The sequence below is a fragment of the Perognathus longimembris genome, chromosome 20, assembly GCF_023159225.1.
Source record: "Perognathus longimembris pacificus isolate PPM17 chromosome 20, ASM2315922v1, whole genome shotgun sequence".
In the NCBI taxonomy this organism is placed as follows: domain Eukaryota; kingdom Metazoa; phylum Chordata; class Mammalia; order Rodentia; family Heteromyidae; genus Perognathus; species Perognathus longimembris.
In genome coordinates, this window is record NC_063180.1 from 26,174,640 (window position 1) to 26,194,345 (window position 19,706).

Sequence of the window (19,706 nt, forward strand, 5' to 3'; positions counted from 1 at the left end):
GCACGGGACAGCCTTCAGCAGGTGCAAATGGGTTATGGCAGAAAGACAAGAGCTGTTGGGCTGTGGGTGGTGAAGTGGAGGAGGGGGCAGAGGAGCCAGGCCGCCTGGCTGAGGGAGCTGGGTGCAGCCTGGGCTCCTTGGGCTTTGCCAGCTGCGGAGTTGGGAGCCGATTCTCCGGGGCGCCCTGCACCTCAAGTAGGTGAGGACAAGCAAGTTTATTTTGCGCACATTCAACCTCAACCCCATGTGCCGACTCAGCGCCTGCAGGCTGCGGCGGAGAGAAAGGGCTGCTGCCTGACATTTCCTGAAATCCACACAGCAAAGGCACAAGAGAGGAAACAAACGGGACAGAAACATGGCCGGGCCGCTCACGGGATCCAGGGCCTGCGCCGTTCTCCTGAGCCATGGCCCCCACCTCCTTGCTTTCCGTGTTTGGGTTGTTTACGTATTTCTTTTCCTTTGGGGGGGTCTGGTGCTGGCTCTGGGCTGGCCTCTGCCTGCAGCCCTCCCGCCTCTGCCCCTTGGTTGGCCGGCATGGTGGGCATGCGCCACCGCCCTGCACGGCCTCCAAGGGAAATGTCCTGAGCGCTTTCCCCTGCCTTGAAGATGGGGTCAGAACCCCTTTGCGTCTGCCCCCCACCCCTCCTCTTCCCCACCCAAAGGCCTTCCTGACATGGGGTTATTCTCCATTCCCCGAACCCTGGACAGCACAGTGTGAGCTTGGGCCAGCCTGGCGTGAGCCCAGTACACGGGCTGCGACATCAGGAACCACAGGTGACAGGTGACAAACGCCATTCCTCTAGTGGGTTACAAGCAGTGGATGGGCTCGTGCGCATGCACACACACACACGCACACATACACACATACTCACACACATACACACAAACATGCACATACACACATGCACGCACATGCACACACACACAACTAGCATGAAGGGAGTGTGGTAACCCACCCCAGGGCTTGTGAGCGAGTGGGACATGTTTCCACATGGGTTAGCAGGCCAGGTGTTTGTGGATTTGCACACTTGCCTCTGGTTCGGTTGGGGGCAGTGGATGATGGGCTTGAGGTGAGCGGCATTGAGCTCGGTGTGATCTCCCGTGTGCAGCGTGGTGGGGCGGAGGGCAGGGTCAGGGTCAGGGCCGGCCCAGGGTCTTGCGCACGGCATCGTGCACCTCCTTGTTGCGCAGGCAGTAGATGATGGGGTTGCACATGGGCGTGGCCACCGTGTAGATGACCGACAGCACCTTGTTCAGGTCCATGGACTTGATGCGGCTGGGCCGGCAGTAGATGAAGAGGGCGGCCGAGTAGAAGATGCCCACCACCACCAGGTGGGAGGCGCAGGTGGAGAAGGCCTTGTGACGGGCAGCGGCCGATGGCATGCGCAGCACAGCCCTGCCGATGGCCACGTAGGAGGCCAGGGCCACCAGAAGAGTGCCACAGAAGATGACGATGGCGGAGATGAAGTCCACCAGCTCTGTGAGGGCCACGTGGGTGCAGGACAGGTTGAGCAGCGGGGAGACATCACAGAAGAATTGGTTGAGGACGTTGGGGCCGCAGTAGGACAGGCTGGCGATGCACGTGGTCTTGGCCACAGAGACCACCAGCGCCCCCAGCCAGGAGGCCGAGGCCAGGGCCACGCAGACCTGGGGCCGCATGAGCACTGGGTAGTGCAGGGGGCGGCAGATGGCCACGTAGCGGTCGTAAGCCATGGAGGCCAGGAGCGTGCACTCGGTGCAAATGAGGACAATGAAGAGGAAGAGCTGGGTCATGCAGGTGGTGAAGGGGATGCGGTAGGGCCCGGCCCACAGCCCCAGCAGCAGGGTGGGCATGGTGACTGACACGTAGCTCATCTCCAGGCAGCTGAGGTTGGCCAGGAAGAAGTACATGGGCTTGCGCAGCTCGCTGTGGGCGCTCACCAAGTAGACGATGAGCGCATTCTCCAGGAGTGTCAGCAGGTAGAGGGTGAGGAAGACGAAGAACAGGGCGGCCCTGACCCCTGGCCGTGTGGACAGGCCCAGAAGGATGAAGTACTGGACCCGGGTCGAGTTGGCCAGCTCCAGCGACCTCTCCATCTGTTGCGTGACAAAGAAAATTACTGTCTTCTCTCCTACAGGTGCAGGCTGATTAAACATGGACAATAATTGCAGGCATGGTCACATGAAGTGGAGACCTCAGGGACCTTCCATCAACTTCCTGCTAGGAATGAGCTGTTGGAAAAGATGCTGCCCCGTCAGTCTGGTGCCCTAGATGCCGCATGGTCAGTCTGATGCCTGTGGGTCTTAGGAAGAACAAAAGGAGTTGAGCATTGGAGAGACCCGGAGAAACATTCACATCCCTTGAAATCAAGTGGAAGAACAGAGTGAAACTAACTGTGTTGAATGAGAAATCATATATATATATGTATATATATACATATATATACATATATATATATATATATATATATATATATATATATTGGGGTGCTGGCCCTCTGCCCCTCAAGTGCTGCTCCCATCTTGTTTTGTTTTCTAGCTTGTGTGCTGGGTTGGCGTTTCACATGGATGATGTCTGGGATGAGCTAGGATGTCGACCTTCCTACTTCCACCTCTGAGACTACAGGCACAAGCTGGCCTCCTGGCTCCTTCAAGCGACTTCTACGTTTGGGAACTGGCCCTGATTGCTGTGTGCATCTTGGGGCTCTGACAGGCACCTCACACCCTATCCTGAGGCCGCTCTCACTGCGCCTGGCTGCAACATCAGGCTCCACACTGTCCCCCTCAAGCAGGAGCCCCACGAGCCCCCAGAGACGCCGAAGTGGAGGGCAGGGGGCCGATGGCTGAGCTGGGTGAGGGGGGGGTTCTGCTTGCTGCTTGCTGGCCTTTTGTGCCACCGTGGTTCATCCACATGGACACAGGGAACCTGCCTAGGTGGACCAGAAGTGGGGATGGTGGAAACTCAAACAGATAAACACAGGACAATTTCATTACCAAGGGATGATGTGTCAAAACGACTTCTGCCAACACGGGGGAGGGCAGGACAGGAGCTGAAACCTATCCATGGAGACAGAAGGGGAATTACATCCGGGCAATGAACAGCAGCTGGGGTGGGCAAGGGGAGGTGGGGAGTGGAGGGGAAGGGGAGGGGGATAGCGGGAGAGGGAGAAGCTGAGGGGAAGGGGGACCCAAGGAGAGAGGGGGGAACTAAGGAGAGCGATGCCCCCTCCATTACCGCAGAGAAATCCACACTTGAAAGTCCACATTTTGATTCTGATGTCTTACTATGGCCACGGCTGCAGGTGGCATCCCCACGTCCTGCCGCCCTCCAGAGGACTAAGCGCTAAGCACCTTCATCCTCAAAAGACTAAGCACTCAGCCGCTCCCAGAATGAGCTCTGCTCTGAGAGGTACAGGGGCCTCGCTGAAGGGCTGTGCACAGCCGCACCCTGTCCAGGCTGACAGAGCCACAACTTCAGCCTCTGGATTTCTACTCAAGACCCTGCACAACTCCTAGCCCAGTTATGCAGGGATCAGATCTTGCTCTCACCGCTGTATTCTTGCTCTCTCCTCTCTCTTCTCCCCTGTCTCTCCTCTCTCCTTTATCTCCTCTTTCTCTTCTCCACCTCTCCTCTCTTTTGTCTCTCTCCCCCCTCTTCTCTATCTCTCCTCTCCCTTCTCTCCTCTCTCCTCTCTCTTGTCTCTCTCTCCTGTGTCTTTCCTCTCCTGTCTTCTCTCTCCTCTCACTTCCCTATCTCTTCTCTCTCTTGTCTCTCTCTTCTCTGTCCTCTCTCTTCTCTTCTCTCTTCTCTGTCTTCTTTGTTTCATTTCTCCTCTATCTCTCCTCTCTCTTGTCTTTCTCCTCTTTCTCCCTCTATTTCTCCTCTATCTGTCCACTTTCCTTTCTCTTTCTTTTCTCTTTCTTCTCTCATCTCTCTCCCCCCCCCCACCTTTCTGTGTGTCTCCACCTCACCCCTCATACTCTGGAACCCTGCTTTACCCCTCACACACTTAGCAGCAAAGGTGTTTGTGCAAAGGAGGCAGGGAGGCTGGGAGGTGGCCCTGCGGGCATGGGAGGGTCTGGGATTGAGTCTGGGGTGTTGGAAAACTCGGGAACGACATCTGAGGAAGGCTTCTTAGTCTGCCGGAGCCTCTGGTGCAGTTCCTCACTGCTGAAGCAACTTTGTCGCCCTGAGTCAGTTGGGGTGACAGGACGGGGGCCCCACGTGAACAGCTTCCGTGGATGGAGAGCATCGTGGTCAGACACCAGGAGTTAAACAGACCCATGTAGGAATCTCTTCTCCTAATTCACGAGTTACAGGAAGCCACTTCAGCTGTCTGTCTATCATCTGCCTATCTATCAACTATGTATGTCTAATCTTTCACTCATCTTTATCTATCTATTGACATATATGGCATACAGCTATCTCATTCTATCACTATCATATAGATGACATCTATCAATATATAAAGTATATATATATATACATAGAGAGAGAGAGAGAGAGAGAGAGAGAGAGAGTGCTGTTTCTCTCAAGGCTTAGACCAGTTACTATCTGTACCTGGTGCGCTCCTGATGTCCAATAAAGAACTGCTCTCTCTCTCTCTGCTGTTCCTTGCCGGGGCTCCCCGTGCCCCTGCTCCCCTCTCCTGGTGGGCGAAGATCAGTGGGGGGCAGGCCCTTCCCTCTGGATGCCGCCCAGGTAGATTCAGCTCCGGCCTGTGGAGGAGATGCGGGGAATGGGATGCCCCTCATGCCATTTTGGAGGGAGCTGTGCAGATCCTGTGGTCCTCCCTGTCCTGCCTCCCCTGGTCCTGAGGCAGCCTGCCCACCCGCCCTCGAGCCTCTCTCAGCTCCGGTCCTCCGTGGCGCTGAGTGGCCAGCTTACACTGCGGGAAGGAGATGGAGAGGTGAGCTTAAGACCGAGCTCTGGACCTGGGAGAGTTCCGTGTCTCTGTGGACCCTGGGAGGGGTGGGGAGGCGGCTTCTGGGTGAGGTCTGTGAGGGAGGAGGGATGGAGGGAGGCAGGTCCCGAACTGCCTCCTCTGAGGTTCAGCTCAATGCTGACGGGCACCTCCTGAACTCCAGGCTTGGCACCTGGCTACAGAGGCCAGCCATCACTCCTGAGTGTGGCAGAGAGCACATGTGTGGTTGTGAGAAGTGCCAATAGCATGGGGGGGGGCAGAGGAGAGGAATTCACAGCAGGCAGAAGGCTCAAAGGTGCTGTTTATTGGACCGGAATATATCTTGCTGGTAAAGCATTTACTTAGCAAGCATGAGAACCTGGGTTCAACTCCCAGTGCAAAAAAAAAAAAAAAAGGTAAGAAATGCTGCTAATTACTATTCATAGCATCCATTCAATAGAATCAGCCATGGTGCCCATCGGCTGGTGAGCAGAAGGAGGGAATGTATATGCCCACAATGGAGTATTAGTCAGTCATGAAGAGGGTAGGTGCCATCCTGCCATCACAGGAGTAAGGACAGAACTGGACATCATCATGCTAAGTGAAATAAATGAGTTGGAAAGGCAAATGGCTCCCCACAGGCACTGTGAGGAAAAGTGGAGGGGAGGAAGTCCCTGGGGGTCAGACTGACCTCTGACCCCCTTCTACTTCCTGTCTGCCATGAAGAGACAAACTCCTTCCCCACAGCCCCCCACTGCTGTCAGGTTCTGCTTTCTCATGAAGGCCCAGAAAGAAGGCGACCATTCACAACGGTCTAAAACCACGGGCCCAGATATGTCTTTCCTCTGCCGAGTTGTAGCACATCCACAGCCTTGAAAAGGATGGCCATTGGTTAGGTCATGGATCTAGTCAAGTGTTGGGTGAAGTAAGCCAGGAACGGGATGGGTGTTGCTGCATCTCTCTTACATGTGGGGAGTCTAAAGTTCCTAGGTCCATAGGCTCAGAAAGCAGCAGAGAGGAGCCAGAGGTGGGGCGGGGCAGGGGGTCCTGGGGAATGTGGGCCAAAGGGCAGAGGATCCAGATGGACAGGAGGATAAACTCAAGGATCAATTGCACCACATGGCAGCTGTAGTTAGTAGCAGTGTAGTGATTGCTGGAAGAGAGCAGAGAGCTATTTTTTTTAAATGTTCAAACCTCTTTTATTGAGATTATGAAATGAGCCAAAGTAACCTTAAAGAAATATTATAATCCAAAGAATATTTCTTAAACATAGAATTGAGTTTAAGAATTCAACTAAAGGAAAAGCATTCTGCAAAGTCTCCTTTTTTTCTGGTACTAGAGCTTGAACTCAGAGGACTTGTGCTAGCTCAGTTTGCTTGCTTCCTGCTGGTGCTGGTACTACTTGGGCCATACTTCCAACCTAGATTTTTGTTGGTTAATTGGAGACAGACTCTTGCAGATTTTTCTGCTCAAGTTGGTTTCAAATCATGATCCTCCAGACCTCAGTAGCTAGGATTTATAGGGGTGTTCCTCCTGTGACTGGCTACAAACATTTTTTTTTCAAATTTTTATTATCAAACTGATGTACAGAGAGGTTACAGTTTCATATGTTAGGCATTGGATACATTTCTTGTACTGTTTGTTACCAGAGAGCTTTTTTTTTTTTTTTTTTTTGCCAGTCCAGGTGCTTGGACTCAGGGCTTGAGCACTGTCCCTGGCTTCTTTTTGCTCAAGGCTAGCACTCTGCCAACTTGAGCCACAGCGCCACTTCTGGCTTTTTTTTTTTTTTCTATATATGTGGTGCTGAGGAATCAAACCCAGGGCTTCATGTATACGAGGTGAGCACTTTACCACTAGGCCATATTCCCAGCCCCAGCAGAGAGCTTTTATGCGGTACCTTATAAGATATAACACACATACAACACGCTGCAATGTCAGTATGTGAGGCAATGCACACTGCACGGTGACAGCATATACCAGCATATAAAGCTCCAGTTGTATGTCATCAAGAAATGTAGCTGCTCAGGAGGCTGGGCTCTGAGGACTGTGGTTCAAAGACAGCCAGGGCAGGAAAGTTCCTAAGACTCTTATCCCCAATTAACCACCAAAAAGCCAGAAGTGGAGCTGTGGCCTTGAGTGGAAAAGCTCAAGGTCAATGTCCAGGCTCTGAGTTCAAGCTCCAGGACCAGCACACACACACGCACATGCACACGTGCATGAATGGGTGAATAGAGGAATTTGCTAAGGTTTATCAATGGCCAACAATGTTTCATCCCCAATCTAAACACTCTGACCCTGATTGGCCAAGGCTGAGGTCATGTGCTCAGCTGCTGGACTAGTCTCTGATCCTGATTGGCTGAGGCTAAGGTCATGTGCTCCCTCCCTTAACAGCAGAGCCCTGGGCGGTGGAAGCATGGAGGAGGAGAACATGAATGCTGGAGAGTGGATTCCAGGGAACCCCACAAAGACCAGCCCAGAAAACTTGAATGGAGTAGGAAGCTGCCTCCCAGAGTGTCAGAAGAGAGCAGGGTCTGCTTTGTAGTGTCTGTGGGAGGAGGCTAGCCATTCCCTTACAGCGCACCAGAAAGAAGGGAGCGGGGGTGGAGCGGGGAGACAGCTGGGCGGGGTCTGCCACGTTTCCCAGAGGCCTTGGCGGCTGGGCTGGTTCCTGAGTGGCAGCGATGAGGAATTTCGCTTCAGTAGCTTGTGGGAGTTTCCGCTTGGGAAGGAGAAAGGGGAGCCGGAAGGGGAACAGAACTGTTCATAATCTCAGCTGCGTTGGAAGTGGAGGTGGGAGGGCGGTGGCGTCAGGCCCATCCGGGCAAAATGTTACAGATTCCATCTCAACACACCAGACAGGTGTAGCGGCCAGTGCCTGTAACCTCACTTGTGCAGGAGGCAGTGGTAGGAGGATCGCAGTCTGAGAGTTACTACGGCATAAATGGCTCAAGTGGATTAAGGGCTTTACCTAGCAAGCACAAGGCCCTGAGTCCAAACCCCAGCCACAGCAAATTATGCTCAGGTCTGCACAGGACGCACTCTGACGGTGTGGGACGGTGTCCAGTGTGCTGAGCCGCCCCCCACTGCCCCCCTTGCTTGGGGAGAGCGTGGCACACTGTGTGCGGGCAGTGATTTATCTGTTGAATGTCTGCACCTGAGCCAGAGCCACCCACTTGCTTTCCCATCCCACTTGCTTTCCCGTCGTCATTCTGATGGCTCTCCCATCCGGGCTCACCCCTCCTCAAGCCCTCATTCCTCCTCACCCTCTCCTAAACGTCCATCCATCACCACACCTCTAGAGGCTCTGACTTCGTCTGTCTATTGTGGCTCAACCCCAGGGCCTCCAGATTCGTGTTGGTTCTGCCCATGGCAGATAGGTGCTCAGCAAACTTGGGCTGATCAGCCACAGTCCCGAGGATGTGTGAGGGGATGAACTCCTCATGCCTTGCTTGCTCCAAACATGTGGTCCTCTCAGTCCCAACTGCCATCTTTTGAAAGGCCTGGGGTAGAAATACATGTCCCATTGTTAATTTATTATTGTTGTTGTTATTATTATTATTGCTGGTCTTGGGGCTTGAACTCTGGGCCTGGGTCTCTTTGTGCTTGAGGCTAGTGCTCTCCCTCTTGAGCCACAGGCGCCACTTCCGGCTTTCTTTGAGTAGTTCATTGGAGATCAGAGTCTCACAGACTTTCCAGCTCTGGCTGGCTTCGAACTATGATCCTCAGATCTCAGCCTCTTGAGTAGTGGGGACTCCAGGTGTGAGCCACCGGTGTCCAGCTTTTATTTTTTTTAAAATTTTACTGCATTGTGCAGTACTGGGGTTTAAACCCAGGACCTTGTGTACGTGGGTGCATTGCCACTTGAGCCACGCCCTGGCCTTTTTTTTGCTTGAGTTATTTTGTTAAAGTGGAGTCTTACACTTTTTTCCCTGAGACCAGACTGGACTGTGAGGTCCCAACCTCTGCCCATTGCATAGCTGAGATTATAAGCATGAACTCCCACACTTGGCTCATTTGTTGAGATAATCCTAACTCTCCCCACCCCCCATACTGGCCTGGAACTGTGAGTCTTCGGATCTCTGCCTCTGGAGCACTGGAATTAAAGGTGTGAGCCACCGCACACAGTGCCTCGTGATTTTGTTCAGCATTCCTCTGATGACTAGTGCTAGCAGGCATTGCTTTCGTGTGCCATATTTAATGCACCTACAAATCCTCAGGGCACCTCCCGAGCCTGCTTTGAGTAAATATTTACTAAATGTGTCAAAGGGGAAGGAGAGAAGGAAGAAAGAAACTGGGAAATAAGTGAGAAGAACTTCTTTTCCTTTGTTCTGGTGCCAGGGCTTGAACTCAGAGCCTCAGGCTTACTGAGATTTCCTCCCCATCTCCCCCTCCCGCCCTGGGTTGTTGCTCTATCACTTGAGAATGCCCCTAACCTGGATTTTTGCTGATTGTTTCAAAGATCACTTCACATCCCACATTTGAGATGGGGCAGAGCTCGTCTTCCTGAGCCTGGTTCATCTCACTCAGCACAACATCCTTCAGGCGCATTCATGCTGCACAAAGAACAGGACTTTCGGCCCCCTTTTAGGGGCTGAGTGGTATTCCCGTGTCTGTGTAGCCACTCTGAGCATGGCAGGGGTTGGAGCAACAGATCCCTGCTTTCTCAACCAGCTGCTTCCGGTCATGCCAACCAGAAATGTGTGCCAACAATGCTGCCTGCTGGCCCGCGCCAAGCCTGGGCAGGAGCCAGGTTTCAGGAAGCCACATGTACAGTGTCCTCTCATTCAACTGGGCTTTTCCTGGGGGCTGCGCACTGGCGATGCCAGCAAGGCCCGGCCTTAGCTCCGTCCTCACCTGCTTTACAGAGAAGGAAGTCCTTGCTCCCAGAGCCAGGACCGGCCAGGAATCCCAGGCTTCCAGATGTTTCCCCTCGGGTGGCTCTGGGCAGCTTTCTTGGCAGAGATGGCTTGGCAGCCCCGGGGGGATGCCTGGCTTCTCTGCTAACGAGTTGCAAAGTTTCGTTGCTGCCCTCAGGCCAGTGAGGCCTGGCCCTTTCTAATGAGCATGGAGCCCTGGGGCCCCCAGCCTCCCCCAGGGAGACTGAGGCCAATTATCCAGCCTCATGCCACCGCAGCCCCAGAGAGGAGCTGCCGCCTCCACCCCTGGGGTGCCGAAGCCCTGAGATGTTCCTTAGCCGCGACACCAAGGCTGCGTGCAGAGCTAGGTCAAGCTGGAGGCTCCCGGAGGCTCTGACACCAGACATTGGGGAGAGAGATGGCCGTGTGCCCTGGCATGTGCCACGCACTGGGGCTCAGGTCACCTCACCTCTCGGCAGGCCCCAGACTGGGCATGGAGCCCAGTGTTGGGGCTGACGCCTGTACATCCACAAAGGTGCCAGGCCTGGGGCCGCTCAGCTTCACGACACCCCAGAACACGGAGCACGCAGGGCAGAGCGGGGCCTCCGTGCCCCCAGCCTGCCTCTCTTATCGGTGACCTCAGAGGTGACGACGGCAGTGTCTCCATGGCCCACAGCGACTTCGTAGTCCCAGCCTGGCCCAGCAGGGAGCTCTGGCCATGGAGATCGTGATTCATGGCTGCCGGCCCATGGGCTCAGATCCTGGCGATCAGTAGCCCCTCCCGACAGTTCCATCTAGTTCTCCTCCTCTGGTGGATAGCCGGAGCACAGAGGGACCGGCGTTCCCTGACGGATTCACACAACAGCACGTGGCAGACAGGCTCTGGGACTGAGCCACACCCAGCAGTCGGCTGCCCTCAAACAAGACCACACAAAGGACTCCATTCTTGACAAGAAACGAGAGGAAGCAAGCTCATGCAGGGACGAGGAAGACCCGCGAAATACAAGAGCAGATGTTTAAATGCCCGAATGGGTTCCACACGGGTCTAGGCAAACAGAACACAAACAGCTGAGTGAAACAAAGAGGCAATGAAGGACATGGGGAAATTCAGTAGAGAGGCTGAAATCTTGAAGAGTCATCAAATTGAAATCCTGAGAATGAAGAGGAGACTACATTAAAATATATATATAAAAAACTCAATCGAAAGCCTAGCTCATAGAATAGAATAGCTTGAAAAGAAGGCACCTGTGGTTGAAGACGCAGCAGAAATACACATTAAAAAGGAAGTCAGAATTTCTAGAAGCATCTAAGCTTAGATAAAAAATCTGGGGCCGAGGGCGGATAGCTCAGAGTTAGAACAGCTGCCTAGCCAGTGTGAGATCCTGAGTGCAAATCGTAACACTAAAAAAACAACAACAACAAAAGAAAGACGGTGGATGTGTGGTCATTGGGTTGCTACAAAGTTTGAAAAGTATCTGCAATCGGTGAGAAGGACACACTGTGATTTTCTTACACTGATGGCACTATTTCACAGTTTGCATAAATTAGTAGAATTAAAGTGGGCATTGCCTTTGGATTAGCAATTCCAATTTAGCAGAGACTATTCTGTGTCTCTATGTGAGTAGAGCGCCTATTTCCTTTTAAATAAACACAGATTGCACAGGTCAGCCAGGAGTGGTGGCACACGGCTGTAACCCAGGACTTGGGAGGCTGAGGCCAGCCACTGGCAAAAGTATGAGGTCCTAGCAGAAAAAAAATTTTTGAAGGGCTGGAAATGTGGCTCAACTAGTGGAGTACCAGCCTTAAATTCAAACTCTTGGTACTTCTGGGAAAAGAAAAAGACATTTGTAAAAAGAACCCTTATTTTTGAAAGCTATAACCTGAGACATTCAAGAAAGGCATAAGGACAGAAATTACAGAGCTGTTGACCTTGAAAACAGCTGATAAACCTTCCAGTATGAGAATGGCTACCTTCAATTACAGGCATGGTATGAGGTTCTCATGAAAAGGAGCAGGCCTTTTCTATGTGTGATCCCTACTTACGCAACAGAAATATCTGTCTCTAAGTCATATTTTAGACCATAAGACATGTTCCGGCATGGAAGCCCACCAGGTGGCTAGCTTTGGGCCAGTGGCTATGTCACCATGTCCTGCCTGTTCCTCACCCTCCGGTCTTAGGTGTGTGTTGTGGCCACCATGGCTCATGTGCCCTCAGCCGTCGGTGCCTCCAGGCCTTCTCCACCTGCTCCTCGCACGTGACCACCACGCTCCTGTGTGACCCCACGGCCCGGCCCCCACTACTCCCCACAGGGAGTGCATGTGGCCACTGTCTTCTACTCCATCCTCACAGCCACCTGGAACCCATTCATCTACAGGTATTCACAACCATGCCCAGCCTGTATTTCTAGTTTTTTTTTTTAATCAAGGAATATATTAATACTTACATCATAAAACACAGTGTTTCCATATTTAGCCATCTTTCTGGGAAGTGGATAATATGTGATATTCACTAGGATAGCAGCAAGGGAAGTAGAAGGCTGAGAGACAAATAGATTGGGGTGTCCCCCGCTGTGGTGAGCGTCACTTGTGAAACGTGAAGTCAAAGGCTTATGCACAACTCCATGTATCCCAAAGAGTCTATGAGTGACAAGAGGTTCACATTCCTGTCAAAGCACTTATGGCATACAAAGAGCATCAGAAGCTGGTGCCAGTGGCTCACACCTGTAATCCTAGCTGCTCAGGAGGGTGAGACGGAAGGATCACAGTTTGAAGCCAACCCAGGCAGAAATGTCCCCATGAGACTCATCTCCAATTAACCACTCAAAAAACCGGAAGTGGCACTGTGGCTCAAGCGATAGAGCATCAGGGACAGCACCCAGGCCTTGAGTTCAAGTCCTACAACTGGTAGGGGAGAAAAAGAGCATCCGAGTATAGATAATCTAGTTGGATGCTCCCTGACTTTCCCCAGTTAAGGATCCTCAAGAACTCTTAAACCCTGGCCAACAAATGGTCCCACTTAGACTGCTCAAGTGTGTCAACTATCTCATAACTCAGACATCTGTAGACGAAGCTAAGGGGAGATATGTGGAGAAAAGTAGAGACAAGGTCAGGAAGAATGAGCAACGTAGCTGGCTAGGACATGGTCCCCCGCCATGGTGACAGTTCTGGAAACACTCAGCTCATGATTAGTGAATTGGCTCAGAGCATGACTTCAAAGGCTGGGTCTGTGGGCAAAGTTGACACCAGCTGCTTGTGGTGGGAAATGATGATGTTCTTGTCATAGAAGGTGAACATAATTCTAATTTTCTAGAGTCTATGGCTGACTTCTATGTGCAGGAAACACAAAGGCAAGAAACAAGTTTGAGGACACCATAGGAAGCCTTTACAATTAGGACAACCAGTAGTTCCCTCCAGTGTTGCTTGCACAATCACACGACTGTATTTAATTTTTTTAAAGGGACTGGAAGAGAGAGATATGCTATTAACTGGAAGGATTTTAGTTTCGTAAGATGAAAATGTTCCGATGGGCCACATGTGGCGGCTCATGCTAATAATCTCAGTTACTTACTTGGGAGGTGAAGAAAGGAGGACTACGGTTCACTCCACACAAAAACCTAAAGCATACAGGACTGTGGGCTTGCTTGGCTCTAGTGGTAGAGCATCTGCCTAGCAAGTATAAGGCCCTGAATTCAAAACCTAGTCCTACCAAAGAAAAGAAATGTTCTAGGGGTCTGTTGAGTGGCACCATGAATGTACTATACTGAAATGAATGCTTCAGAAATGTTTATGTGGTAAACTGTGTTCTATGTTCCTTAGTACAAGTACAAATATTTTTAAATGATTCTAAATTTAAAAGTTAAAAGTAAACCAGAATAGAAAAGGAGACTTTAAGTTAGGAGTTGGAAATTAGGTATGGACAGCAAAGAAGTCTATCTAAAAACTAGAAATATATTATCTTCACAGCTACACAAGGCATTGACAAACAGGAGACTTCTTTAGATCAACTGACATGCCAAGACCCAACAAGCAAATGCAATCATTGTGCCATGTTTGGATCTAGATTGGAGCAAGCCAGTAGAAAATGACATCCTGGAGATGTGCAGTGGAGCCTGATTGTAGACTGAGGAAACACATACACACACACACACACACACACACACACACACTCCATATAAGGTGATTTGAAAGTTCCCATTTTAACCAGATGCACTAATTTTTTTTAAGAGAGGCAAGTTGTCAGAAAACATGTATTGATCGTAGCAGAGATAGAATTTAGCAAAACTTGTAGAAGAAATAAAATGATGGCGATTGCTAAGGATTTGGTAAAAGGAGAAACTTCCAGGACGTGATTCTTAGAATGGCAGGGAGAGAAATGAGAAGGGCACAGAAAAGAGACGGTTTCGGAAGTGGGAAAATATTGAAGGGCACAGCAGCCAGCTTGAAATAGGTCCCAGTGGGCAAAGCGAGAACCATTTGAAAAATACAATCAAGAACGATGGCACTGGACTATGTGCCATAGAATGAATACCTACAGATTCACACCAATATACATTAGCACTCACTCCGCTGGTGTAGATTCTGACAAATCATGTTTGTCTTTCAGACGTTATGGTTAGAATACGGGTTACAGACCAACTTCAAACTGTCTGGGTGAGAAAAAGAAAAGCAGTGAATAGTGAAATAGGATTTAACTGGCACCATCGTGGCAAAGGGAATTGGGTTTAGCTGGTACCATCTTGGCTTCTTGGTGGATGAAGGTGAAGTCCCCCTCCCAGGTGATGGGCATGCTTGAGTTCCTAGAGGCAGGGTGGGGACTTGGACAATAGGTTACTGGACCTGCCAGACCTGTACCACGAACTCCTGAACCTGTCCCATGAGACTCAACTCTCAAGATCCCTGTGACCCTATTTAGGCCCTGACCAGCTCAGCCACCATTTTACACCATATCTTGCATCTCCTGACTCTCCTCAGGCCACCATGGCAACCCTCTTCAGCTCTCCATTAGAGTCAATCTGGTTTCTTGGGACTACTTTTGTTTTTTTCTGTGCTCTCCTACCCTCAGGACTCAGCCCTAACAGTATTAAGGGTGTCTAAGGCTGCATGTTTTTTTTTTCAGGACATGTCTGCACGCAGTTGTTGGCTTTCTAATACAGACTCCTGATGTGACCTCTCAAAATGTGGCTCCTCTGTATCTTGAGGTCAAATTCCTGTTATAACAATTGCAGTTGCAACAGATAGCCCAGGTTCTGGGCTCTAGGTTCAACTGGTTACCGTGCGTTGTTGCATTTGGCTTTCAAGCCAATGGTAGAAAGCTGTTTAACATCTTAACCATATGGTATGAAATATTCTTTTTTTGCCAGTCCTGGGGCTTGAACCCAGGGCCTGAGCACTGTCCCTAAGCCTCTTTATTGCTCAAGGCTAGCACTCTACCTGTTGAGCCACAGTTCCACTTCTGGCTTTTTCTGTTTATGTGGTGCTGAGGACTTGAACCCAGGGCTTCGTGCATGCTAGGCAAGCACTCTACTGCTAAGCCATATTCCCAGCCCCTGAAATAGATTCTTAGTGCCAAAGAATGAAGTATGAATAGAAAAGAAATAGTTTTCCTGACGTTGGCCTGTTGATGATACCAGAGTTCAAGAAAGCAGAAATACTTTTAAGCATTATTTTTTTAATAAGGTAGAAAAAATATAAGAAGGTAAAAACTCTCAGCTACTAAAAAAAAAACTATACTTGATCAGTAACAGCTTTACAATCTAAAAGAACAGTTACAAGGAAGTGCACCACAACTATCAGAACTTCACTCTAAGGGAGCTTTCTGAACCCCTGAAACTGCAAGTAGCCTTATCTTGTTAGTGGGAAGTAAAGCTGGGATTTCCATGCAGGAAGGTGGCCTTGAGCACTACACCCGATCTTCAGAGGAGATATGGCAGAAATGGAAAGGCCCAAGTTTACTTCTTGCACTGTCAGTGACAACCTTGGTCAACCAACTGACAATATGAAGTCCATGTGTGCCTTGTCTGTCAACAGAGTAAACATGAGCACTTGATACCTCATGCATTTCTTCAACTAGCAAGAAAACATTTTGTAAAATAGGAGGTACTATGTAACTACATTATACATTACACCAGCTTTGTGACAGAATCAGCCTAATAACACCTCTAAAATATTTTTTTTGCCTTTCTGGTGTATTCTATGTGATTTGAAGATAGTGTCTGTTAACTCTTCTCCATGAACACAGTCCACACAAATGGTCAGTGTGAAGCCCAACAACTAATTACAAATTTTCCATGAGGCCAGAATTGAGGCTCTCCAGTTCATGGATAGCACTGAAGGCCAGGACCTTGGCAGGATGGGGAGGGGGTAAGGGGGAGGGGGGAGTTGTGCTAGGGATGGAATCCAGTCCCTTGCACAGGCCAGGTAAGTGCTTCACCACTAAGCTACATCCACACCAAAGACAGACAAAATCCATTCGCTTCTTTCTTATGAAATAAAACCATTCAGGGCTGGGAATGTGACTTAGTGGTGGAGTGCTTGCCTAGCATGCATGAAGCCCTGGGTTCCATTCCTCAGTACCACATAAGCAGAAAAAAAAAACAAAAAGCAACAAAAAACATTCTAAGTGCTTGGCCTGTGGGACTACTACCATGTATACTGAATTTCCTCTTGCAAAAAGTTGTCCTATATTCTTTTAACTATTTCTGATCACACCATAATAAAAATTTTCAGTTATTTTCAAAGTGTAAGAAGACATATATAAGGGCTTCTCAAATGCAGGATACTCAAAAGGTCTCTATAGGATAAAGCCAAGATGGTGAGAAAAGTTCGCTCTGACTGGAAGGTTTTCAACCATGATTGCAACTAAGCTTTTTTCTCTTCAAAATGGAGTTGATAATGTTGAGTGAGGGAGGAGGCTTGGCTGAAACACCTTCCACAGAGCCGACACTGGTAAACCCTGTTCTGTCTGTGAGTCTGGCAGTGCTGGGCGAGGTGGGCGCTCCGACTGAAGACTTTGCCGCAGTCACAGCATCGGTGGACCTGCTCTCTGACAGAGCTCTGCTTCCGCCAATAGTGAATTAAATATGTCTTGTAGCGGGGCAACGCAGGGGGATGAACCTTTGCTTTCTCATGGGCTTCGAGATGTTGAGCAAGATGTGTCTCCTGGACGAAAGCTTTGCCACACTGCAAGCATTCATGGTAGTCTTTCTGGCTGTTAGCTCTCTCAGGTTCACAGAGCTCTTGACCTGGGATGCGAAGGTTTCCCCTCCTTCCACCCACAGTGTGAGTCTTCTGATGCCTTGTGAGGTGCGGCATGAGGTAGAACGCCTTGCCACACTGTGTGCACTTGAAGGGCTTCACCCCAGTATGGATTGGTGCATGTCTCCTGAGAGCCACCTGTGACTTGAAAATTCGCTGGCATACGTTACATCTGTGTTCCACGGGTGGAGGCCTGGAACTAATTGCAGCGGAAGTGCACTCCTGGAGATCCTTTCTTGGGAGGCTCTTTAACTGCTGGATAAGATTAGAGGCTCTCTCAAACTCATCTCTGCGGTGGCTTCTTTCCTGAGCAAAGGTCTCGGGGCCACTCACTGTTGTGGAACTCACAACTGGTTGCTGTTGGTTGTCTTGAGGCAATGCTAGTGGGTCATCAGGAGAAGCCTCTCCTACACAGACAGACAGACAGACAGACAGAAGCTTCTTACTTCCAGACCCCCCATTCCTGACCCCAGGGGTAATTTCCCTAAACACAGCCTTTTGTGGTCAGTTCTCTGGTTCCAGTTCTCTTCTACCCATCTAAAAGAAATTTAAAGCACCTCCACTTTTTTTTTTCTACTCAGATTAAACTTTATAGTAGAAACAGAAGAAACAGGCTAGAGATACTGGAACTTGTCTTATGGAGTTTTGAGAGTTTTCTAAGAACAAACCTAAGGAACAAAATAAGAAAGGACAATAAGCAAGCAAGAAAGGAAAGAAACAATCAGGGGGCCTTCATACTGCTTGACATAGAGACAAAGAACAGAGTAATAAGGAAGTCAGAAAGAGAGCTGATATTGGGTTTCTTTACATCTTTAAATCATGCTTGGTAGACAACTAACATTCTGAAAAACTGATAGATGTCATATCTTAAAGAGGCTCTATGGTCAAGTCAATTTGGGAAATGCTGTACATATCAAACAGATTTCACTCCTGTAGGACTCGCAGAGCCATAAATATTGAGTTCAAGTCTCAAAGAGGAAAGGTACAGACCAGGTATGCAGGCATGTACTGTGAGCCAGGCTAATGCAGAGGGTTGTGGATAGAAGATCAGGGTCTGGGGTTGGCCTTGGGCAAAACTGCAAGACCTTAGTTGAAAAATACCCTAAAGGAAAAAAAGGCCAGGGATGTGGCTCAGGCAGTAAAGCATATTCTAACAAGCACAGGGGCCCAAATGCAAATCCCAGTGCTGCTCCCCAAAGAGGAAATATACAGAAGGCAATACTCTAAAACTGGCTTTACCATGGGACATTTATGATTGTTTAGGGTCATTGAGGAAACCCTGGAAAGAAGAGACAAAAATGTCTTGCTCTTTTCTTGGATCCCAGGCTCTCATTTCACCCAATCTCTACTGTCAAATAACTAAGTTCTCCAACGTTTACTAAATGTCTATTTGCCAACCAGATTGTCATCAGAAGTCTATAAAGAGGACTGCAATCAGACTAAGATGATTACAGGAGCAGAGGCGGGTGAATGACTGCATGAAAAGATTAGTAGAAGGATGGTGTTTGGGCTCAGTACAGTGCAGAGAGTGTAAAGACTGGAAAATGGCCTGGGCTGACACTGGATCATGAGAATACATAGCCCTGGGAAGCCAGAGACATGAGATGTTAGTGGGAATGTCTATGGGAGGTAAGGTGAAGAAGTGAATTTCTGACCAAACTGGGAAGAAATGATAAGAAAAGCCCTATGGTTCTAGCCACAAGGAGAAAGGCACAAATGAATGAGGTATTGGAATATGAAAATAAAGGAACATTGACTGCCCTTGAGCCAGGCAAGAGAAAAACTCGTTCTGTAGGAATAGCAGAACTTCAGAAAGGAGGTGCAGAAAAGCACTAAGGGGAGAGAGCCCCAGAGTTGAGAACACCTACTGCCTTCTTCTTGCCTTGGGTTGAGGGTTGCTTCCTGACTAGCCTCTCCTCACTAGCTGGGCAGGGCTATTTCTTCCCACAATCCCACTCTCCATGGGCTTTCTCCTCACCACTTTGACACATTACTGCACTGCTTTCTTGCTTCACTGCTTGTGCCTCTTCTTCCAGGCGTGAGATAATGGCAGGTTTAGGGAACCAGTACCCTGTTGAAGAAGAAGACTTGTAAAACTTGGGGGTCCAGTAACTCCCAATCCTGGGTCCCGAGGACTTTAGGTTAAAAAAAATTCCCAGGAATAAAATAAAGCAATGGTTTGCAACGATTTTCCTTCTTCCCTCTGGTAATATCTGGGGCTATCTTCTGCTGTCACACTGTGGGAGCAAGGAGGTGGCAGCTCCCTGCAACTAGCAAGGAAGAGGCAGGGGTGCTACTCCACATTCTGCACAAACTGCCCACATGACAGAAAGAATTATCTGGCTCCATATGTTAACAGTGCAACATTTAAAACTCTACTAGTGAGTGAAAACTGCAAAGGAAGACTAAGGGTAGAGTGCTGGGCTCTGTCTTGAGCACAGAATCTGACATGTCCATTCAAAAGGGGGCACTCCAGTTCCTTCCCCGCTGTGAAAACCTCCATTCCCCACTGCCTGCTCCTCCCTGTCCTCTAGTGCCTTAATTCCTCACTTCCCGGATGTCAACTATCTAGAGAACACTTCACTACTTACCTGTTTATGACCTGTTTCTTCCCACTCAAATATAGTATCCAAAGAAATAGGAATTATTATTTTTTTTTGCTAGTCCTGGGGCTTGGACTCAGGGCCTGAGCACTGTCCCTGGCTTCTTTTGC

General features: G+C 49.6%; 1 protein-coding gene across 1 annotated transcript; it reads right to left on the reverse strand.

Annotated features, from left to right (window-relative positions):
- Nucleotides 1-1,137: 1,137 nt before the first annotated feature.
- Nucleotides 1,138-2,091, reverse strand: LOC125338498 (olfactory receptor 5-like). The gene has a single exon (XM_048329328.1). The coding sequence runs from the start codon at nucleotides 2,074-2,076 to the stop codon at nucleotides 1,138-1,140; it is 939 nt and encodes a 312-aa protein (XP_048185285.1). The 5' UTR covers nucleotides 2,077-2,091.
- Nucleotides 2,092-19,706: the final 17,615 nt, after the last annotated feature.